This window comes from Dasypus novemcinctus, chromosome 6, assembly GCF_030445035.2.
Source record: "Dasypus novemcinctus isolate mDasNov1 chromosome 6, mDasNov1.1.hap2, whole genome shotgun sequence".
Taxonomy (NCBI): domain Eukaryota; kingdom Metazoa; phylum Chordata; class Mammalia; order Cingulata; family Dasypodidae; genus Dasypus; species Dasypus novemcinctus.
Genome location: NC_080678.1, coordinates 115,497,536 through 115,521,488, shown reverse-complemented (window position 1 = coordinate 115,521,488; position 23,953 = coordinate 115,497,536). Strand labels below are relative to the sequence as shown.

At 48.8% G+C, this 23,953-nt stretch overlaps 1 protein-coding gene across 1 annotated transcript in view; it reads right to left on the bottom strand.

Moving 5' to 3' along the window:
• Window positions 1–3,967: 3,967 nt before the first annotated feature.
• Window positions 3,968–23,953, bottom strand: part of LOC101429401 (anthrax toxin receptor-like) — a 33,892-nt gene continuing 13,906 nt past the window's right edge. Inside the window, exons 9-15 of the mRNA XM_058299286.2 lie at window positions 16,239–16,337; window positions 14,581–14,650; window positions 13,594–13,672; window positions 12,676–13,152; window positions 9,921–9,950; window positions 8,552–8,635; window positions 3,968–4,313 (exon numbers count right to left, since the gene is read on the bottom strand). Of these exons, the coding sequence (XP_058155269.1) occupies window positions 4,110–4,313; window positions 8,552–8,635; window positions 9,921–9,950; window positions 12,676–13,152; window positions 13,594–13,672; window positions 14,581–14,650; window positions 16,239–16,337 (1,043 nt within the window). The 3' untranslated portion in view covers window positions 3,968–4,109. The remainder of the gene's footprint in view (window positions 4,314–8,551; window positions 8,636–9,920; window positions 9,951–12,675; window positions 13,153–13,593; window positions 13,673–14,580; window positions 14,651–16,238; window positions 16,338–23,953) is intronic.

Genomic DNA, 23,953 nt, shown 5'->3' with positions numbered 1-23,953 from the left:
GGGACAGGCTCCTCTCTCCTTGTTTCTGGGGTCCAAAAGTCTCCACATCCAGAAGGTTCTGAAGGCATTTCCCACACAAGAGGGCCTTTCTCAGGGCTCGCTTCTCCCGCCCAGAACCCTCCCCGCTTGCTCACAGCCCCCTCAGCCATCCTCCGCAAAGCCTGGGCATGCCATTGGGCAAGGAGATGAATGTAAGCCAGGAGCGCCATTTGGGAGCCATCTGCACCTCACGGGCCTCCCGACCCCCAGCCCCGCCTGGGCGCCTGGTGCTGAGGCAGGAAGGCCCTGCACCCCTGGCTTAGCCGCATCTGAGACAGACTCCGGCCCGGCCTACCCAGGGCAGGGCCCTGCACCCCAACATCTCCAGCCGCGTCCCTTCTCGGTTTCCTGATGCCAAGGCCTCCCGTGAGGACAGAGACAGAGGCTCCCCAACATGTGGAGACAACTCTGGGGGCGCTGACAGCCCCTGGGCCGCCTCCTAACTGCCCCTCCCCCTGTCTGGGCCCTGACAGCAGCTCTGCTGGAGTCACATGACCAGTGGGTCACCAGGAGGGACCCTGACGAGTAGGGGCGCCGGGCAGCTGCCTGGGAGCCCCTCTGTCCTCCGTGCAGGGGCTGTGGGGGTGCGGGCAGCACCCAGAGGGCAGGAGCCTGCAGGAGGAAATGCTGCTGGTTCCCAAGGCTTTCCAGCTTCTGGAGCCCTGGGCCTGGATGCCGGCCGCAGCTCCCCCCGCGGCTCCGCCCCCAGCGGCGCGTGACCCCCAGGCCCCGCCCCAGAGTTCAACCCCAGGCCCCACCCCCTCGGCTCAAACCCAGTCCCCGCCCCCTCAGCCCTGTCCTCTGCTCTGGGGTCTCTGCCTCTGCACAGCCTGGGGCGGGTCAGGCCTGTGCTCTTGGCAGCACCTCTTTGATGTTTCCATGGAAACGCCCCTTGGACAGAAGCACGGAGGGACTCATAGGCTGGGGGCATCTGGAAGTGGCCTGTGGAGAGTTGTGCAGGTTTCTTGGGTCCCTGGAAGCTTCCATGTTAGGCAATAGTGATGCGGGCCATTTTCGGGACTTGGAGTTGTCCTGAACAACATGGCAGGGATGGATGCCAGACATTATATATCCTGCCGTAACCCACTGAATGGGTGGGGGAGAGTGTGACTACAACGTAAACCATTACCCATGCGGGGCAGCAGTGCTCCAAAATGTATTCACCAAGTGCGATGATTGTGCCACGATGATTAAAGAGGTTGTTGATGTGGGAGGAGTGGGGTGCAGGAGCATATGGGAAACTCTTACATTTTTTAATGTAACATTTAAAAATAATAATAAAAAACTATATTAATTTTGAAAAAAAATATTGCAGCCTTGCGAGCTCCTGAAGCCCCCCTCTCACCATGGGGGCTCCCCCTCCCCAGGCTGGTGTCAAAGTCCAGAGGGTCCTACCACGCCCTCCCCTGCAGTGGTCAGGGCTCTTGGAACACCTGGCAGTGGCCTGCTGGCGCCTCCAGCCAGCGGGTCACCACACTCAGGGGTGTAGCTCCCTCCTACCCATATGACGTCAGGACCCTGTGGCCCCTCCTGCCCCTGGGGTGGAGGACGTGCTAGCCAGGTCCTCCGAATGAGTGTCTCCAACAGCCGGCAGTGCAATGTCCTGTTCCTCCTCGTTAGCATTCTCTTATTTATAGAACCAGGAGCTCTTAGTCTTTGTGAAACAAATAAAAAGAAAACAGAAAAAAGAGTTGACTGAGTCAGGCTTCACATCCTGCAGAGAAAGCCAGGAAGTGCGGTGTGGGGAAGCCGCTTGCACAGTTGACCTGGGATCGAGTCTCCAAATGGGGCCTAAACTGACTGCCGAGCCCCTCCCCAGGGCTTTAAGCCCCTCTCCCTCGCTCCTGGCTCTGAGTTGGCCCATTGCTCGGCCTCGCCTTATGCGGCATCTTGTCACAGGAGCAACCTTCTTACCACCAGCTTGGGAGAGGATTTGTTGGCACACAGATGGCCTGGGAGGCGAGTGGGAAATGCTCTCCCCAAGCCCGTCCTGGGAGCTGGCTGGACAGACGGGGACTCGGCTGCACAGGAGGGCGAGGGGCAGGAGGGGGAGAGGGGGCTCCCTGAAGCAGCAGCAATACCAGACAGGAAGGCTTTGAAGGTCAATGGTTATTTGTCCCAGGATAAGCCTGCACACACAACCTGCATACGCAGAAATGGACCCCTCCAGAAAAATTTTTTTTTAAACATGGGAGAAATTATGGTTATTTCTTTCAATCAGTATTGATTAAACACCAAAACCTGTTCTTGCCTTACTCAATTGAAAGTTTCAAGAAGACAGGACTGAGGTGGAGAGTTTAGTTTCCTAACTAGTAAGATCAATAAAGACTGGCTGGGAAGTGGACTTGGCCCAGTGGTTAGGGCATCCGTCTACCACATGGGAGGTCTGCGGTTCAAACCCCAGGCCTCCTTGACCCATGTGGAGCTGGCCCATGCACAGTGCTGATATGCGCAAGGAGTGCCCTGTCACGCAGGGGTGTCCCCAGCATAGGGAAGCCCCATGCACAAGGAGCGCGTCCCGTAAGAAGAGCCGCCCAGGGCAAAAGAAAGTGCAGCCTGCCCAGGAATGGTGCCACAAACACGGAGAGCTGACACAGCAAGATGAAGCAACAAAAAGAAACAGATTCCTGTGCTGCTGACAACAGAAGCGGACAAAGAAGATGCAGCAAATAGACACAGAGAACAACCAGGGTGGGGGGGAAGGGGAGACAAATAAATAATAAATGAGTCTTTAAAAAAATAAATAAATGAAGAATGGCTAACTAGAATATGTCACCAGAGAAGAGAGTGTAGTTATGGAATGGAAAGCTGGGTTTAATCTGAGCAGAATCAGTAAAAAGTAGTTTGGAAATGTTTGGAAATGAATAGAAATGGTGAGAGCACATAAGAGAATTTGTCATCAGAATTGCTAATATATAGGTATGACAGTGGTTTGCTTTTTCTTAAATAATGAAAATGCTCTAAAATTGATAGAAATGATGAATGCCCAATTCTTGATTATACCAATGGATTTTACACTTTAGATAAATTGTAAGGTTTATGAATAAAAAACATAATAAGGTGGGTTGGGGAAAAATACACCAAATGTAAGAAACGGATTGTAGTTAGGAGTAATTCTTTGATGATGCTCTGTTATAGTTTGCTATGCTTCACAACAATGCAAGGTATTAGTGCTGGGGTGATGTGTGGGAGCCCAGTATGATGTGTTGTAAGTGTACAACTTATACTACATACCTATTATTTATGTATGTTCATGTATGAATGATATATTTCAATAAATTTTTTAAATGAAAAAATAATATAATAGAGGATGCCTGGGCGCCCTCAGTCACAGCTGCCCTTGCAGACCCTCCTGAGGGGCTCAGGGACCCCACACCAGGATCCGGGGGCCTGTGGGCCTGGTGATTTCACAGACACAGAGAGACCGTGGGCTGCGCCTGGTGGGAGGATGCTGCTCACTAAAACTCATCCTTCTTGGGCGTGGATTCTCCAGCAGGGGCAGATGGACCCAGATGGGGAGTTGTTTTTCTTCTCTAGTGGAGAGGACACGGTTCAGTGGAATCCTTCTGGGCTTGGGCACAGTTCGGGGCACCTGGACAGAGAAGTCGTGCTTCCAGCTAGTGGCCTTGGGGTCTCCTCACCACCTTCTATGACACGTTCAGAATGTGGGACTCCAAAGTGGGAAACCAGGGACATGGAGAAAGGAGATGAGAAATTCAAAGGCTTCTCTTTGCATGAAGTTAGGGAGGGAGACACAGGACTGGATTCACATGAAACAGGCTCTTTGGGCTTTTTCATGGAGTGGAATTTGGCAGATGGATGAAGACGAGGTGCTGTGAGAGGCACAATCCATGTCCATCCCCACGGGGCCCCGGGATGCGTTATTCTAGCAGGTGGAGCGTACATGCATCTCAGAGAGGACAGAAACTCACCATGTAATAAACTCTTTTAATCATCAGCAACAAATGCCAACATCTTTTTTACTGTAAAACCAAAACTATGTGTCCACCTCAGCAAGTCAACAATCCTGGCCCTTTGGTGCTTTCGCCTTAGGGCTTTGCAGGCAGGGCTCATGGAGGGCAGGCGGCCTGTGCCTGGGAACAGGGCGAGACCAGCGGCAGCATCCAGGAGGACTGAGAATATGCACCGGGGGAATGGCAGCACCCCGGGCACACGGGGAAGGGGACACTCTCACAGTTGGGAGAAAGGCGCAGTCTTGGGTCAGAGATCACCGGTACCCTCCAGGCCCTCATTGGGGTGAAGGCCTTCTCTACCTGTAGGTAGAGAAGAGACAGGAGGTCATGGAGAAGTCATTTGATTTGGGTCCAGAGGCTGCAGTTTCCTTGGCCCCGTGGGCTGGACTCAGGCCCCACCTGGACCTGTAGGGTCCTATATGCTTTTTCTCTCCCTGGAGTGCTGGCATCCAGCCTCTACTCCCACTTGGAGGGTTTGGCTGTCACCCCCTCTATAGAGGCTCCCCTGCCCTCCCCAGGGAGTCTTAGGTGCTCTGGCCTCTGACCTTGGCTGCTGCTCCTCCATGGACTGGGAGACTTGGGAGTGAGGGTGAGGCCTGACTTCCTTCCAGAGCCCCAGAAAGCCCGGGGAATAAATTCCAGAGGTAACACCTTAAATTATTAAAACATCCAGTGTGCAAGTAAAGACTGCAAGGCATATAAAGAGGCAGGAACTGATGGCCCAGTCATAGGAACAAGATAAAACATCAGAAACCATCAACAAATAAAACCAGACTTTGAACATAAAAAGACTTTTAGAAAATGATTTTGAATATGCTCAAGGAGAGAATGGAAAACATGTATAAGGAACTAAAGGACATCAGGAAAATTATATGTGAAAAAAATGAGAATTTCAATAAAGAGAAATTATAAAAGGGAACCCAACAGAAATAGTGGAATTAAAGACCACAATAATGGAATTTAAAATTCCTTGTATGGGTTCAATAGCAGATTGGAGCCGGCAGAAGAAAATATCTGTGAACCTGAAGAGAAGATGATTGAAATTATTTAGGCTGAGGGGCAGAAAGGAAAAAGAATGAAGAAAAGCAAACAGAGAGACCAGGAGACTTGTGGGACATCAAGTTTACCAATATATGCATTATGGGATTCCTAGAAGAAGACAGAGTGAAAGAGACTAAGAGACTATTTGAAGAAATAAAGCAGGCAAACTACCCAAATTTAAGTAAAGAAATGAATATACATATCCAAGAATTATAGTGAACTATGAATAAGATAAACTCAAAGAGATCCGCAACCACCACATTATAATCAAACTATCTAATGCCAAAGACAAACAGAGAATCCTGAAAATTACAGGAGACAACAACACATCATCTTCAAGGGAGCTTCAATAAGAAGTTCCAATTTCTCATCAGAAACCACTGAGGCAAGAAGGCAGGGGGATTGTGTAGCAGTTTGATATTATTGACGAATTCCAAAAAGAAATTGGATTATATTTGTACACTTATCTTTTCCTCTGGGCATATTAGACTATATTGGATTCAGAGGCTTACTTAATTAAGTAATTAGCTAATCTTCTTGTGCCAGTAGGGCATTGAGCCCCCACCCTTGGTGGGTGGGGACTCACAGATAAAAGGCATTGCAAAGGACAGAGTTGGAGGTCTTCTGATGTTGGAGTTTTGATGCTGGAGTTTGATGCTGAAGGCTTAAGCTGGAGTCCCAGGACGTAAGCTCACAGAGGAAAGAGAAGTCAGTCCCAGGAAGAAAGGAACCTTGAATGCAGAGAAAAGCAAGCCCCAGGAACGTAGGAGCCCAGAAAGCCTGAACCCTCACAGACGTTGGCAGCCATCCTGCTCCAAATAGATTTTGGTGAGGGAAGTAACTTATGCTTTATGGCCTGGTATCCATAAGCCCCTACCCCAAATAAATACCCTTTAAAAAACCAACCAATTTCTGGTATTTTGCATCAGCACCCCTTTGGCTGACTAATACAGATGACATATTGAATATGCTGACAGAAAATAAGTGCCAACCAAGAACTTTTATCTTGAGTAACTGTATTTCAAAAATGAGGGAGAGATTAAGAAATTCCAAGATAAATAAAGGCATAAGCATAGGGAGTTCATCATCATTAAACTTGGACTATAAGCAATGCTAAAGGGAGTTCTTCAGATTAAAAGCAAAAGGTCAGTAGATGGTAGAACAAAGCTGCATAAAAGAATAAGGATCTCTGATAAAGGTAAGAGCATGGTTAATTATAAACACCAGTGCTTTCAATTTGTAACTCAGTTTTCACTTCTTATGGGATCTAAAATGCAAATGCATAAAAGTAATGATACACCCATGGGTTGGGACACCCAACCTTTAAAATGTATAAAGATTTAATTTGTGACAAGAACACATAAAGAATGGGGGGCAGAAGGCTATGGAACATAGTTTGTAAATGTTGTTGAAATTAAGCTGGTAATAAATCAAACAAGATTGTTAAAGATTGAAGATGTTGAATTTGTACCCCATGGTAACCACTTTTGTTAAGAGGCTAAATGCATACCCTATGGTACACATTTGTTAAGGTATTAAAATGTGTACTCCATGGTAACCTCAATGTATATCAGAAGAAGGCATGCAGAAATAAATGAGAAAGTGTTCAAAGTGGTTCACTATGAAAGGAAAAAATAATACAAAAGAAGGCAATGATGGGAGAATTGAGGAACAAAAAAGGAATAAGAATTGCAAAATCCAAATAAACTGGCAGAAGGGCCTGTGTTACCAGTAGTCACTTTAAATGTGAATGGGTTAAACTCTCCAGTCAAAAGGCAGAGATTGGCAGAATGGATAAAATAGCATGGTCCAATTTTATGTTGTTAAGAAGAGACTCTCCTTAAATTCAGACACAAGTAGGATTATCAAAAGGGATCCAGTATGGGTATACTTATATACAATATTAATATACTCATATATTATACTAAGATGCTAATACCTAATAAAACAGACAAAGTAAAAAAACTATTATAAGGGACAAAGAAGTATACTACATATTGACAAAAGGGTCAATTTGTTGAGAATGCATATATGCACCTAATAGCAGCACTGCAGAATATATGAAGTAAATATTGAGAGATTGAATGGAAAAGTAGATAGTTCTACATTAATAGTAGGAGACGTCAATGCACCACTTTCCATAATGAATAGAACTTCTAGACCAAAGATCAATAAGGAAAGAAAGACTTAAACAATACTATAAACCAACCAAACCTGATGTATATACAAATACTTCATCCAACAACAGCATAATACACATTCTTCTCAAGTGCATATGGCTCATACTGTAGGATAGACAATAAGTTACACAATGGAATCTTAGACATTATACCACCACCATGAGCAACAAAAGGAAAAACAGTTAAATTGGATTTCATCAAAATTATAAACATTTGTTCATCAAAGGGTATTATCAAGAAAGTGAAAAGACCATCTACATAACTGGAGAAAACATTTGGAAACCATGTATCTGGTAAGGGTTTGATATCGAGAATAAATAAATGAATCCTACAACTTATCAACAAAAAGTTAAACCACCCAACTGAAAAATGGGCAAATAATTTGAATGGACATTTCTCCAAAGAAGATACACAGTTGGCAAATAAGCACATGAAAAGATGTCAACATCACCAACCATTAGGGAAGTGCAAATCCAAACCAGAATGAGATATCACCACACATCCTGAGAATGGCTTTAATTAAAGAAAAAATAAAAATAAAGACCACAAGGCAAAGAGCATGTTAGTGGCCACGTTCAGTCCCCTGGGGCCTATGTGCTCCTGAGCACCACTTCCCAGGGCTGGGGACTCCGTCTGTGGGCAACTGTCACAAGGGAAAAGCACTGTGGGTGACCACCCGCCATGGGGGCAGCACCCCTGCCTGATCACCATGCTCCCCAACGAGGGCCGCATCAGTTGCACAGAGCTGCAGTTCTCCCTAGCAAGAGCACACAGGAGTTCCAGTTTGCCCTGCAAAGGGGACATGGCATGAGGACATGGCATGGTGGGGTGACACTGCCAGAGAGGGTCAGGCACCCCAGCTGAACCCCAAGAACACGCAGAGCTTGGGAGCAGGAGCCTGGCAGCCTGCGTGCCTGCTGGGGTGGTGGTCACTGTGGTCACAGCGTCAGAATCTGGAACAAGACACTCTTTTGGTGTGGGGGTGTCAGTGGTTCATTTAGGGGACAAGTCCACAGGCTGGAGGAGCTACACCAGGAGCCAGGAAAGGTCCCTGAGGGGAGCATTATGGGGGCACAGGGCGCTGGGCAGCAGCCCAAGGAGGGGCAGGGAGGCCTGTGCTCCCAAGGTAGAGGGAGGGGAGGGGCAGGGGGGCAGCCTTGCAGCCCCTGGGGGCATGGGGCCCTCTGCTTTGTGCCCACCCTGGCCCCTGGCACCTAGGGAGAAAGCCAGATGCCCAGGACCCTCGCCACCCCACAAGTGGAGACTTCTGGTTGGACCTCTGCACCTCAAGCTCAGCATGACAGGGGCCCTCCTCACCTCCATTTGGCTCAGACACCCAGTGTCCAGGCAGTCGCAACAAGCAGGCATCACCATGGGCCACGGCAGGCAGCAGCACACTGTCTGTAGGAAGAGAAAGCATCTGCTCCAGGGTGGCACAACCGGGAGGGCTGGTGCTGCCACTCAGCCGATGTTTGTGGGGTGAATAAGGAACAATCGAGTGAGGGACCCCGGATTCCATCAGCAGCACCCACGCCCCCAGGGAGCATCCTCTGGGGCAAACAAGACGGCATCTGGCTCATCCCCAAAGTGCTGCAAAGCTCCCCTGTCCCCTCGCTCCTCTGACGCCCCCATTGGCAGAGCCTCCTTGAGGCTGTGCCCTGTGTGGGGCCTGGACCGAGGGCTCCAGAAGAGAGGGGTTCACGCCTGCAGCCGTGCTCTCTGGGGGGAGCCGTCTGTAACAGGACGTGCCCAGGACGTCACTACTGGATGGGTGGCCACAGAGAAGTGGGGGCTCTGTCCACTCCAGGAGCCTCATGAAGGAGGAAACGTGACTCAGGAGGAGCCTAAAGGCAGAGGACAGAGGGGACCAAGGACAGCACCGTGTGGTCAAGGCACGAGGCCAGCCAAGGACCCTGAGGGCTGCAGTGACTGGCACCAGAACCTGTGGACCCAGGAGAAAGCTGGACTTCTGGCCTCCAGACCAGAGACAGTGACCTCTGGGTTCAAGCCACCCGCGGCATGGCATTTGTCAGAGCAGCCCTGGCAAATGAAGACACCATGTGCTGGGCCAGCCAGGGGTCCACGCATGGGCAGGGGACGCCCCTCAGCCACCAGGCTCCAGCTTTGAAAGCGCAACCACCCCAGGCCCACCTGGTCCCATGGCTGCTGCCCTGAACCTGGCCCTGGGCTCCCCTGGGTGGGTGTCCCTCACAGCTCTGTGCCAGATAAGCTCCCTCGCCCACTCTCAGCCATGCAGGCCCCAAGGGCTGACCTGGCCAGGCCCCTCTGCCCACCAGGAGACCGTGATTAAGACAAGGGCATGGAAGATTCCAGAGCTGGGTCCTTGCAACATGAGGCTCCTTTTCCAGAAGCTTCCCCAAGTCCTGGATAAGTACCATCCTGCCAGCCAGCAGGGGCCAAGTGTCCCACTTGTCTCAGGAGGGTCTGTGGCAGACCCCCCACAGGCTGCCCACACTGCCCCTTTGGTGGGAGCCTGGGAAGGGGGATGCCTGGTTTCCCTAGCAGTCCCCGTCCCCCTACCCCTGCATCCCCCTCCTCCTGCTCTGCAGGCTCTTGGCACAGGCGGTGGAGCTCCTGGGGTGGGAGCGGACCCCTCCATGGGCCGCAGGAGGCTCGGTGCATGGCAGATGAGCTCACAGGAAGTCAGGACGCACTTAGGACTTACCCTACATGGGTCCGGTGGCTTCTTTTTACACTAGAATGTTAAAAAGACATAGCCAAATAAGATTAATAAGAAAAAGAAATAATACTAGCATTTAAAATAACAAGTAACATACAAAAAACTTTAAAAATAAAAATAGTATAAAAATTTTTTAGACATTGTTTCTTTCATCACTGTAAGGTCTGTTGTCTTGTATGTACAGTAATAATTTCTCCTGTATATTCCCCCAGGGTCTTATTTTTTCCACTTTATTTTCAAAGAAGCTTTAGGTTACAGAAATGTGGGAAGAGGTCCACCTGGGGCATGCCTCGAAGGCATATGAATATGTTCAAGCGTTCACTGTCTGGATGGTTGAGGACCCACACAATAACCAAAGAATATTGAACTCCCATGCTGGGGAGGGCTGCTGCATTCTCTAACAGCATGGCAAGAATCTCCCAAGTACAAGGGCAGTGCCTAGTGAAGGAGGAGAGACCATGATGCTAGGCCCTCGATATTGACGACCGTACTTACAGACCTGTCCTTGTGAATTTGAAACTTAGCCTAGTGTTATACATTGCCTAAGAGTTACCTCCTGAAATCCTCCTTGTTGCTGAAATGTGGCCTCTCTGAAAGCCAAACTCAGCATATAAACACACTATCCTTTTCCCAGCATGGGACATGATGCCTGTGGATGAGCCCCCCTGGCACCAAGGGATTAATACCAACACCAACCAACAACCAACAACACATGCAAAGACCTTGACCAAAAGGGGGAAATATTCAATACAAATGAGTTTTTGTGGCTAAGAGATTTCAAAGTGAATCAGAAGGTCATTCCAGAGGTTACACTCTGTGCATCTCAGCAGGCTCAGCAGGATCCCATTGACTGCCACGGTAAACAATGCCTCAAACAGCAGGGCTCCTAAGAGCTAGAGACACCCAAACACCAAAAGCAGCACAGAGCAGCTCAGGAGTTAGGCACCCTATCAGCTGGCCTTACTCTGGAATCTATGCTCCTCAGTGTAACAGACTTAGACTCTTGTATAGTTTCCCTAAACAAGGCTCTTCTGCCCCTTTTATTTGAAATATCATTAGCACTCTACTTATTAAATGTATGTTCCAGAGACTTAAAATCTTTGGTCCATCCATGTGCCAGTTGGGTCCTGAATCTCAGCAGAGTTGCAGCACCTACTCTCCAGTTCATTGGACTCATCCAGCACAACTAACAAGGAGATGATGATGGACAATGCCTATCCAAGGAACAGAGAGTGTCTGCAACTGCAAGCAAGAGAGTGACATCCACCTACCGCCTGGGAAACAGGACCCCTCTCAATCAGAAACTGCACCACCATTGTCAAATCCTCAAGACTGGGGAATGAACACTGGACTAAAGTAGACTTATTACTATTCTATTATAGACATTATTCTAGCAATGGAAGAACTTCTATCATTGATATAAAGGCAGTGGCCACCAGAGGTTCTGAGGGGGGGGGAGGGAAGAAGAGGTGTCACATGAGGGGAATTTCAGGACATTGGAGTCGTCCTCCAGGACAGGGCAATGATGGGTACAGGGCATTATGGATTTTGCCATAACCTATGAAACTGTGCAGGGCAGAGTGTCAACTGTAATGTAAACTAGAGTCCATGGTTAGTAGCAAAGCCTCAATATGTGTTCATCAATTTTAGCACATGTGCCACACTAAGGAAGGTTGTTATTGATGTGGGAAAGTGTGGGAGGGGGAGATGGTGAGGTTTATGGGAATCCCTTATGTATATATTTTTTATGTAGCATTTATGTAATATAAAGCTTCTTTTAAAATAAATATTTTTTAAAAAGACATAACCTGTGCTGGAAGATGCAGTTTGGGCTCAGCCTCAGCCCCTGGGAGAGGTGGGGACCCTGCTCAGAGCCGTGGGGCACAGACTGATGCCTGCAGGGCTGCGGCCAGCACGGCTGCCTCTGAGCCTCAGTTTCCTCCTTTCTCACAGGGACACCGCCCCTCCCTGGAGGGCTGGGGCAGGCCAGGCAGGCTGAGGCCGCCCCAAGCCAAGAGCCCTTCGTGGGATGGTCCCCTCAGGCTTTCCCTCGAGTGCTTCCAGGTCAGGGACCCACCTGCTCCTTCTCTGCCCCCCCCCGCTTTCTCCTCCTCCTCCCTGCAGCCCTCAGGACGGTCCTCCAGCCCCGCAAAGACCCCTCCTTCCTAACCCAGGAGCACTCCTCTCTGTCCTCCTGCTGCCCTGCTGCATGCTGGCCTCTGTTCACCTCTAGAAGGGCTGTGGGCACCAGAGCAGCCTGGCCCAGCATGCACAGCCTCCCCCTGAGCACCCTGTGGCAGGCAGGGCAGGAGGCCAGGGCACCTCTAGGCCCCAGGGGGGGCGGAGCCTGAGCCTTGGTCAGTCTTGGGAGCTGCCACCATAGCAGGGGCACTCACCTGCTTGCTCAGGCAGCAGGGGCACTCACCTGACTGCTCACATAGCAGGGCACTTACCTGCCTGCTCATGTAGCAGGGGCACTCACCTGCCTGCTCAGGCAGCAGGGGCACTCGCCTGCCAACTCAGGTAGCAGGTCACTCACCTGCCTGCTCAGGCAGCAGGGGCACTCACCTGCCTGCTCACATAGCAGGGCAACTCACCTGCCTGCTCAGGCAGCAGGGGCACTCACCTGCCTGCTCAGGCAGCAGGGGTATTCACCTGCCTGCTCATGTAGAAGGTCACTCACCTGCCTGCTCAGGCAGCAGGGGCACTCACCTGCCTGCTCACATAGCAGGGCACTCACCCAACACCACAGGTAGAAGAAGCAGCACAGCAACAGGAGGAAGAGCAGGGCAGCTGCGCCAACCACCACGGGGATCCAGGGGAAGTCGCTGCTGCTGCTGCCGGTGCTGATGAAGCTTTTGACAACTGGTGGTAAGGGTATCTCCAAGCCACGGGGCTCCGCCTCCTCGCCACCGCCCTCAGGGTTCCCCTCCTGCTCAGTGCGCTTATCTCTGCTGTCCACATCACTACTTGGAAAGCGGTACTTGGAAAGCCACTTGAGGGCTCTGGCTGCAAGACGCTTGAAGAGCTTTGCGGGGGGCTTCTGAGGAGGCTTTCCAGGGGCCTGCTCAGGGGCCTTTCCAGGGAGGTTTTTTGGGGCAACCTCCAGGGGCATCTCAGGGGCTTTCTCAGGGGTTTGCTCAATGAGGCGCTGGCTGTTGACCTTGCTTGGGTTCCCTGCCTTGTCCTCGGTGGGTTTGGCAGCAGGATTCTCCCCCTGTGGAAGGGCCACCGTCACCATCCAGCCTTGGCTGCCAGAGAACAGGTGTGGCCGAGGGCTGGGCTGGGGCTGGGTGGCCCCCTCCCAGCTCCCATCTCCTGGCATTCCACCCCCAGCCTCTTCCTCTCCTCAGGTGCTCCACCTTGAGGGACCCCAGGGGGGCCAGGAGTTCATGGACAGATGCTCAGACCACCTCGGCAGAGCCCAGGGTCATGGACACCATGTGTGGCGGAGGCTGCCCCATCCCCCTGCCTGAACCCTGACCTGGAGGGGTGGGCCCTGGGGCCCACACAGCCAGGGGTGCTGCAGGCCTGGACTCTGGTCTTGGTGGACCCCTGCCCCACCCACTTGCCCTGGCTGCCAGCTGCCCCCCAGTGTGTCTGCATCAGGGCTGGGCCGATGGGTCCCGTGATGGGGGTGCCCCCACCCAGTACTCACGCAGTCCTTTCCTCTGAATTTGAGGTTGTTGGCGATGAAGGTTATGCCTTTGTTGAGGCTGATTTCAACGAAGATGGGCCTAAAGCACAGAGGGGGTGGGCCGGTGACAACCAGGTCTCCCCGTGGCTGAACCTTGGCCCCCAGCTCTCCTGGGTGCAGTGACTTTGCCAGCAAGGCACTGGGGAAGTGGAGAGAATGGGCAAGCTCTCCTTCCCCAGAGCACGAGGTTGGCCTGGCTTGGAGGCCCCGAGGGACATGGCCGGTCCCAGGAGCCTGGCATCGTCTGCCCACCGTGTGGCCACGTGCCACGTGAGCGGCAGCCATGGGGGGGCTCCCTCGGCTCCTCCGTGTGGACAGGGCACGTGGGCTCAGCTCCAGCGAGTGGCAGGAGCCCTTTGGAACCAGATGGGCTGAAGCGCGTGCCCCAGAAAAAATCACGTTCACGACCTGCACCCAGTCCTGGGGGGGAACCCATTGTCAGTGGACCTTCTGAGGACATCGTTACACTGCAGTCAGGGGAATGAGACTGCCCTTAGTGCAGTGACTGGGGGCTTTCAAGGGAAAGCCACTTGGAGGAGAAGACGCTGGAAGTCCTTGGGAACCCGGCAGAGAGAGGAGAGCACGTGGCCGTGTGGTGGGGGAGCCACGGGACCCCAGGATTGCCGGCTGCCAGCACCAGAGCGCTGCCCACCCTGTAGGGAGCCAGCTTCCAGCCCCAGCACTGGCAGCCAAGAAATCCCTCTTGTCAAGACAACCCATGGCTTGGTAGATGTCACAGCAGTGGGGAAACTAAGGCAGGCACCCTCCACCTCCTGCTGTCCCCAGCAGAGCCGGGCCACATGGATCCCTGCCCACCTCCAGGACCACCCATCAGGGTAGGTACAGAGGGATCCCCGGGTGCCCCAGCTGAGGGTGTCCTCATCCAGGACCCCTAAGCACTGCCCATCTGGTCTCCTGCCACGAGGGTCCCCAGACCAGGGAACTTACTCTCCAGGTTCCTTCAGTTCTACTCCTGGGCAAGTTATGAATTTCTCTTCCACAGTGATTGCTGTTTCATCTAAAAGGCAAATCCCATGAGCAGGTGAGTGCACTAGCCAGCTCATCCAGCCACCACCTCCTGCGGCCCTCAGCAAGCTGAACTCACGTTGACAATTGGCCTCTCTCTCAGCCTTCATTTCCTTAGAGACACTTGGGGATCCCTGGCCCTGCCCAAGATGCTGGGTAGCTGTGGTATTTGTGAGTTTTCATTTGGTGAAACCCCTTAAAATATTATACCTTGAAATAATCCATTCCTGTGGGTGTGAGACCCTTTCAAGTGCATCACGTGAGTGAGGCCTGACTCAGGTTGGGTCTCCGCCCTCTTTCTGGGTCTTATATAAAAGAGACACAGACAGAGACACACAGGAAAAGGGAGTTCTGCCATTTTGATCCGGCCACATGAGAGAGGACTCGAGGGCCGCTGGCAGCGAAACCCCCAGGGGGCTGGGCCCATGGAGCAGCTCGAGGTTGAGGAGATGGTGAGCCCAGAAGGGAGGGCGGGGACCTCAGCAGGGATGGCCACCATCTTTGCCACGTGGCAGGGTGCTGGGCTCACCAGCGGCTGACTTTGGTGAGAAAGCGTCTCGGAATGTGCCTTGATGTAGATGTTTCATGGCCTCAGAATTGGAAGTTTTATCCCACTAAATTTCCCATTTCAAAAGCCAACCCATTTCTGGTGCTTTTCATCAGCAGCCCTGTGGCAAACTAAGACAGTATTTAACAGAAACAAGGCGGGCAGAGAGCTGTCAAGGGAGGGACATTCTAGGGCCTGGGTAGAGAAACAGACGATCCAACAAAGTGAAATTACAAATGAAATAATTGTCAGAGAGTGCAAAGTGCTGTGACAACAAAAAACTGGGAAGGCATGGAAATTAGAGGTGAAGGGACATCTACTTAGGACGTGTGGACTGCCCTAACTTTTACAGGAACAAGTTCTCTTTTAGAGAAATTAGAATTTTTGCAGATGAATTGAGCGATGTCCGGGATTTGTGTCTGAGGGGGCTGCCTGCCGGGCCCTCTGCTTCCTGAGGCCACTCACCCTCGGCCACATGCCTGGCACCTCAGTGCCACCAAGTAATAGGCTGCTTCTTACATTTTCATGCAATTATTATGCCCTCAAGGGCACCTCCCACTCTCCTTACGAGATCTTGTGACCAGCACGCTCGTGTTACAGGAAAGAAAACAGGCTCAGGAGCCAAGGACCTGGGGCCTGGGCCTCGGACTCTGGAACCCAGGCCTGGCCAGGGCTCCTCATCTCAGCTCAGGATGAGCCACCTTCCCTGCAGGGGTCAGTGGACCAGGCAGGGTGCAGGGCCCAGGCTGGCTGCCCATGCCCTCAGAGCCGCCTGCAGCCTCCGTCCTTGGCCCTGGGGAGGGCACCCTGAGAGGCGGAGCTCAGCCTTGCTCCAGGTGCCCGGGGTCTGTTTCCAGTCAGGGTGGGAGGGGGCCAGGCCCCCAGCCCCCCACTGGCCTGGCCCACCCCCTGCTTGCCCACGCTGCCTCTAACCCCAGTGCAGAGTGGGGCGAGGGCTGGGAAAGGTTGGCTGAGAGGCGACACAGCGTTGTGTGGGGTCCTTTCACTCCAATGAACCAAAGTGGATATTTACCCAAAATGCTGTTGTCAGTGAACTTGAATCTGCAAATAACTGAGCTTTTGTCCCTTGTGTTCTGAAAGCCACTTCCCCGAACCACCACTCGGTATTCGCCTGCAAGGACAACATGACATAGGCGTGTGAGGAAGAGTGCAGGGCTGAGTTCCTTCTAATCTTGCCACTCAAGGTGGGCTTTCCCGAAAACAGACATCCAAGGCTGCTCAGGTAAGGCTGCTGGCACTGTGGGAACCACCCCGTGCAGGTGCATCTTCCACTGGGAGGGGTTGGGCTGGCCCTGTGTCCTCAGGCTCCTTCCACCATCACCCAACCCCAGTGGCAAGTCAGGGACTTCTGACCCCGAAATCCCACGGGGCTCCCTAAAGCCACAGGATGCTGGCAGAGGGTGGAGTCACCCCTTGGGTACAGGTGAGAGCAGAGCTCGGCCCAGGCAGGCCTGAGGCCCCCAGGTTGCCTGAGCTGGGCCCCCAGGCCTGGAGCCATGGGCTTCTGTACACACAGGGGCTGTTCCTTCACCCTGTCCTCTTGGTGCCCAGGGCGGCGGGGAAGTCCCCAGGACCCTGCTCCTCAGAAGCCCTCGTGACAGGGGCAGTCCCGTCCTAGCTCTGGGTGCAGAGCCCTGAGTCAGCTACACCAGCCCCTGCCTCTCCCTGGCAACCAGGGACCACCCCCAGCCCACGCTGGGCTCAGCGTGCACATCCGTCCCTGTGTGAGAAGGGCTGACACGTAGGGGCCGTCCGGGGCCTCGCCCCTGGCAAACATTACAGCAGCCGCAGGGAGGGCAGGGGGTCCCCCGGCCATCGCTGTTCCACGCAGGTCTGTCTGCCTGAAACCCATTCCTCTGCACGGCACTGCCTCCTGACCCAGGCCCGCTAATTCCAGCCCCGAGCTTGAGGGGCTCCAGGGAAGTGAACCTGAGGGCCTTTTCCCCCTGAACCCTGGTGTGACCTTGACCCTGGAAGTTCTGATTCCTTCTGCCTCCCAGAGTTCTGCCCCTCTGTTCCACCCCTCCAGGGCAGAGGGTGCAAACACCGGCAGCAAAGGAAAGAGACTTGTGGGCTCCTGGGCCAAAGCTGGCCTGCTGATGTGTTTGGTAGGTATCGAAGTCTTCAAAATATGGGGGCCCACTTTTAGCAACCCAGACATTTAATCTTTTTTTTTAATAGCAAATTTTTAAAATTGTCCTTTTTTAAAAAAAATACATAGATCACAATCAATGTTATATTAAGAAATATAGGAGTTTCCCATATACCCCACTCCCCACCCTACCCTGACTCCTCCCATATCAACAACCTCTTTCATCATCATGGCACACTGCATTTGGTGAATACATTTTGGAGCACTGCTGCACTGCATGGTTAATAGTTGACATCGTAGTCCATACTCTCTCCCAGTCCATTCAGTGGGTTAATGCAGGATATATAATATCCAGCATCTGTCCCTGTGATATCATTCAGGACAACTCCAAGTCCCAAAAGTGCCCCCATATCGCACCTCTTCTTCCCTCTCCCTGCCCTCAGCAATTCCTGTGGCCACCGTCTCCACATCATGATACAGTTTCTTCCATTGCTAGAGTCACAATAGTTCTATAGTAGGGCACAAGTAAGTCCACTCTAATCCATATTTTATTCCTCCATCCTGTGGACCCTGGGATGGTGATTGGACATTTAATCTTATAATACAGATTTCTGAATTTTTTTAAGATGGGAAGGTCTGGCCTCAGTAGATTTGCATTCATACATTTTTACTATTTCCCAGGGAAGGACGCAGCACTCGCCTTAATGTGGATAGTCAGTCTTCATTGTCTTGGTCTGGCCCACACCACCCTACCCCTACCCATGGAAGTACTCTGTGGCATTGGCCCTGCCTTAGGAAGCTCCTGAGCCATGTGGGTGGCAAGGCCATGTCAGCCTGGTGGCTTGCGCTGAGAAGACCTGTATGCAGGCCCCAGGGATAAGTTGTGTGTCACTCAGCAGTGGCAGTCTTTCCCATCAAGGAAGGGAAGGCACACAGCTTCTTCTGGATCGATGCATCCTGGCTGCATCCCAGCCTCCTAACTCCTACCTTTCCTCAAGGGTCCCTTCACCCCAGTTGTTCACAGGTGCAATCCTTGCCCTGGAGGGAACATTGGGCCTATTTTCCCTGCATAGATCCTTTTTGAAGAGCTGACCCAGGCCAGACTGAGTAGGGATGTGCCCCAGTGTCATGGATGGGTCATTTCCCATTTACATCCTAGGAGTGTTTACTAAAGAGGTAATTTGCAAGGCAGAACCTGAATTTAATAAAGCATGAGTGATTGCAGTTAGCCAGAGAAGGGAAAGTCTAGCTGTCTGAATGCAAATAGATCAGGCTGTAGATGAGGCAAAGGGAGCTAGGTTGAGCCTTCCTGCCCCAAGAGAAATCATAAATGGGCAAACCTCTTACCAGGCCAAGGCCTGTACCTAGCACGTTCATCCAAAATACCATTCCCTACTGACTGAGCACCTCCTATGTGCTGGGCTTTTTGTAAACATTCTCCCTATACCTCCCAACAACACTGTACATCAGGCGTCACTATCTCAGTTTTTTTCAAAGGGAAACCAAGGCTAAGAGACAGTGGTGGCTTTCCAACTGACCAAGAGGGCAGCATAGATGCTCTAGAGTTCTGTTCCCCCACAGGATCTTCAAACAACTTGCAAAAACTGGCAAAACCATCTTCCTCAGAGTTTGGGAAAACAGGTAAACAGTTGTAGTAAATGGGAGTGCACCAAAAACAAGAAAAGGCAACTTAAAAACAGTAGGGGAGGGAAGCAGATTTGGCTTGATGGATAGAGCATCTGCCTACCACATGGGAGGTCCAGGGTTCAAATCCAGGACCTCCTGACCCATGTGGTGCACTGGCCTGCATGCAGTGCTGATGCATGCAGGGAGTGCCATGCCACACAGGAGTGTCCCCCACGTAGGGGAGCCCCACATGCAAGGAGTGTGGCCTGTAAGGAGAGTCACCCAGTGTGATAAATGTACAGACTGCCCAGGAATGGCACCACTGCACACAAGGAGAGCTGACACAGCAAGATGATGCAATAAAAAGAAACAGATTCCTGGTGCCACTGATAAGAATACAAGTGGACACAGAAGAACGCACACCAAATGGACATAGAGAGCAGACAAATGGGGTGGGGGGGGAGAGAAATAAATAAAAAATAAATCTTAAAAAAACAAATAAACAAAAAAAAAGAAGCACAATAGGGGAGTTCCAGGAAGATGGCATTGGAATAGGCAGGGAGGGCTCAACATTCTCATATAAATAGCCAAAACCATCTGAGAGACCTGCTTTGGGGGTCAGCAGACCAGGCAGTTCTGCCCAACTCTCAGGATGGTGAGCGACAGAGAGACAAAGAACCTGAAACAACAAATGTGAGCTAGTAAACCTGGACGGTGGCCAATAGAGCTCTCATTCCCCATGCTTGAGACATTAGGCCTGGATAAAACCCCTGGCACACTGCAGCCTACTGCAAGGGGGGCAGATGTTTTCCTCCCTGTCAGCTGGTACAAGGGATGAGGGAGGGTGAGGCAGAGGGCTGCTCTTCAGTGAATTCAGTCAGCAGATCCTGCTTTGAATCTTGATTCTGGCCAGACCAGAGACATGGAAAAGCAGAGATTGAAACATTTCTGAGGAAAGGTTTCAGCAATGAGTGCCATCTGCTGGCTGGCCAGGATATTGCAAGGAGAAAAACTGCTTTTAGGTCTCCTCCTTTATCCCATCCCTGGAGAAAATCTGCACCCTATTAATTGAGCCCCTGGCCTAAATTTTATAACTTAAGCTGGGCAATTTTAAAGACTTAGAATAAGTTGAACCAAAAAGCAAAAAAAGAGCTGTGAATAAAACACTAGGCAAGAGAAAGGAATTGACCACCAGAGTAAATTCAACAACATATTCAGATGCTTTGACATCAGCAAAAATTTACAAGCCATACTAGGAAAAAGGAAGAGATGAACAGGCCAAAGAAACAAAACAAATATTCTGAAGAGAAACAGTATTTAAGACAACTAATCAATAATAATCAGAAAGCCACTAAATCAACTCAAGAAATTGAAGGAAAATATCAATAAGAAGATAAAAAATAAAGATATTTTGAAAAAAGAAAATGACAGACCATATCTCTAATGAATATAGATGCAAAAATTCTCAACAGAACACCTGCAAACCAAAACCAAAAACACATTAAAAGAATTATACACCATGATCAAGTGGGTTTTATCCCAGGTATGCCAGTGTGGTTCAACACAGGAAAATCAATTAGTGTAATCAATCACATTAATAAATTGAAGAAGAAAAATCACATGATCCTCTTGATTGATGCAGAAAGCTTTTGACAAAATACAGCATCCCTTCTTGATAAGAACAATCCAAAAGATTGGAATAGAAGGAAGCTTTCTCAGTATGGTAAAGTGCAAATATGAAAAGCCTACAGCTGGCACTGTATTCAATGGCGAAAGACTGAAAACCTTTTGTGTAATTTATGTATCTTAAAAAAAAGATAATAAAAAAAATACAACTGCCTTAATAAAAAATTAAAAGACTGAAAACCTTCCCGCTGAGATTAGGAACAAGACAATGATGCCCACTGCCACCATTATTATTCAACATTGTGCTAGAAATTCTACCTAGAGTAATTAGGCTAGATAAAGAAATAAAGGCACCCAAATAGGAAAGGAAGAAGTAAAACTTTCACTATTAGCTGATGATATGATCCAATATTTAGAAATACCTGAAAAATCTACAACAAAGCTACTAGAACTAATAGACAAGTTCAGCAAAGTGGTGGGATACAACATTCACAAGCAAAAATCAATAACATTTCTATACACTACTGATGAGCAATCTGAGGAGGAAATCAGAAAAAAAATTCCATTTATAATAGTAACTAAAAGAACCAAATATTTAGGAATAAACTTAACCAAGGATATAAAGGACCCATGTTCAGAAAACCATAAAACATTGCTAAAAGAAACCAAAGAGATTTAAATAACGGGAAGAACACTCCATTTTCATGGACTGGAAGTGCAAATATCATTAAGATATCAATTCTACCCAGACTGATTTACAAATTCAATGCAATCCCAATAAAATTTCCAACAGCTTTTTTTTTTTTTCAGAAATGGAAAAGGCAATAAGCAAATTTATTTGGAAAGGTAAGGGGTGCTGAATAGCCAAATATGTCTTAAAATATAATGAAGTTGGAGGATTCTCACTTCCTGACTTTAAAGCTTATTACTTAGCTACAGTGGTAAAAACAGCATGATACTGGCATAAAGACTGATAGATTGACCAAAGGAATTGAATTGAGAACTCAGAAATAGACCCTCTCTCCTATGGTCTAGTGATTTTTGACAGGTCTGTCAGGCCCTCCCACCTGCATCAAAATAGTTTATTCAACAAATGGTTTTGAGAGAACTGGATAGCCATATCCAAAAGAAAGAAAGAAGACACTTATCTCACACCTTATGCAAAAATTAACTCAAAATGGATCAAGGACCTAAATGTAAATGCAACAACTATGAAACTCCTAGAAGAAAATGTAGGAAAACATTTTCAAGACACTGTGATAGGTGGTAGTTTCTTAAACCTTACACCCAAAGCACAAGCAACAACAGGAAAAAGTAGAAAAATGGGACCTCCTCAAAATTAAACACTTGTACACCTCAAAAGACCTTGCCAAATGGGTGAAAAAGCAGTCACCTCAACGGGAAAAAATATTTCACAATCACATATCTGATAGGGGTTTAATATCCATGATATATTAATATAAAGAGATACTATAACTTAATCATAAAAAGACAAACTACCCAATTAAAAAATGGCAAAGGAGTTGAATAGATAATTGTCCAAAGAAGAAATAAAAATGGGGAAAATACATGAAAAAAAGGTCAATATCACTAGAGATTAGGGAAATGCCAATCAAAGCTACAGTGAGAGATACTGTTGCACACCTATTAGAACAACCCCTATTAAAAAGACAGAAAACTACAAGTGTTGGAGAGGATGTGGAGAGATAGAAACACTTATTCACTGTTGGTGGGAAATGTAGAATGGTATTGTTACTGTGGAGGACTGTTTGGCAGTTCTTATGGAAGTTGTATATAGGCTTGCCATGTGAACCAGTGATACTGCTACTAGGTATATACCCAGAAGAACTGAGAGAAGTGACACAAACAGCCATCTGCACACCAATGTTCGTAGTGGCATTATTCACAATTGCCAAAAGATGAAAACTATCCAGCTGTCCAGAAACCAAGGGATGGATAAACAAACTTTGATGTATACACATGATGGAATATTATGCAGTGGTAAGAGCATATAACAACAAAGATGAACCTGGAGGACATTATGTTGAGTGACGCAAGCAAGACACAAAAGAACAAATATTGTAGGATTGTGCTATTATGAACTAAATATATTGTGTAAACTCATGGAGTTAATTTGAATATAGGTCACCAGAAAAAGGAATGAGGGTAGAGAATGGAAAGCTATGGACTAACTTTTTCAGAATCGATGAACAGTTTTTTTTTTTTGTAAATCTTTGTAAATGAATGGAAATTATGAGAGCACATCATGGTGTCTGTGATTAGCAGAGCTATTATATAGGTATGACAGTGTTTGAAAGGGAAAGTCTAAGGACATGTATATTTCCAGAAGGAAAGCTAAAAAATATACCATTGGGCTATATAACATAGTGAAACATGTGAAATATGAATATGGGTGATATTGCAGCTATATAACATTGCTTTTACAAAACATAAACACAAATAAACTCGAGAGAAACAGAATAGCAGCTATGTATGGCAGGGGAAGCATAGAGAGAGATTGAGAGGTGATGAGTTTTTATTTGTTTGTTTTTTGTTTATTGGAATAACAAAAAATGTTCTAATAATGATTGAAGTGATGAATGCACAATGTGATTATACCAAATACCATTGATTACACATTTTGGATGGATTTATGCTTTGTTAATAGGTTTCAATAAAATAATAAAAACAGTAGGAAAAGCTGCTGACATCCTCAATAACCCCTCCCCCCACCCACTTCCTGGCTCAGGTTGGAGATAGTCCGTGGTCTCAGTGTGGTTCTCTGTCTCAATTCTGGAAAGGAAATAATGACCTCTATTTGCATATTGGGGTACATGTATGTATATACCAACGTATCAGGTGGCAGCATGAAGAATTGAATCAGGACTCTTTTCTCTGGCTCACTGTCCAAGAACTTGCCCTGCATGCAGAAGCACACAGTGGACAACTAAGTTTAAGAAAAATTATTTTGTGTGATCTATGTATCTTTAAAAAAAAAAGAAGATAAAAAAAGAATAGTTAGGTTTGACTCATTCTGGATCTATAAAAGTCACTCCATTTGAAAGCATTCATCCTTTATGCTTCACTTTGCAATCCTCAGGGCTTAGAGCAATCTACATTGACCAATATACATCAAGCATGGCTATAACTTGTATAATCAAGTCAGTTGAGCTCTTGAACTAATAAGTCTTTTGGCTCTTCAACCTTCTTGGTATGACTTGTTAAGTTTACTTCTGGAATATGCTTTTTATATCATTGGAGCATTAAATATTCCCTTGATTGAAAGTAAACCTGGGGTGAAATATATAATTGATAAGAGAAAAAAAAATTTCCATTCAGTAGGCCAACTTTATGCCAATGCTTATAAAAAGACATGATACTTG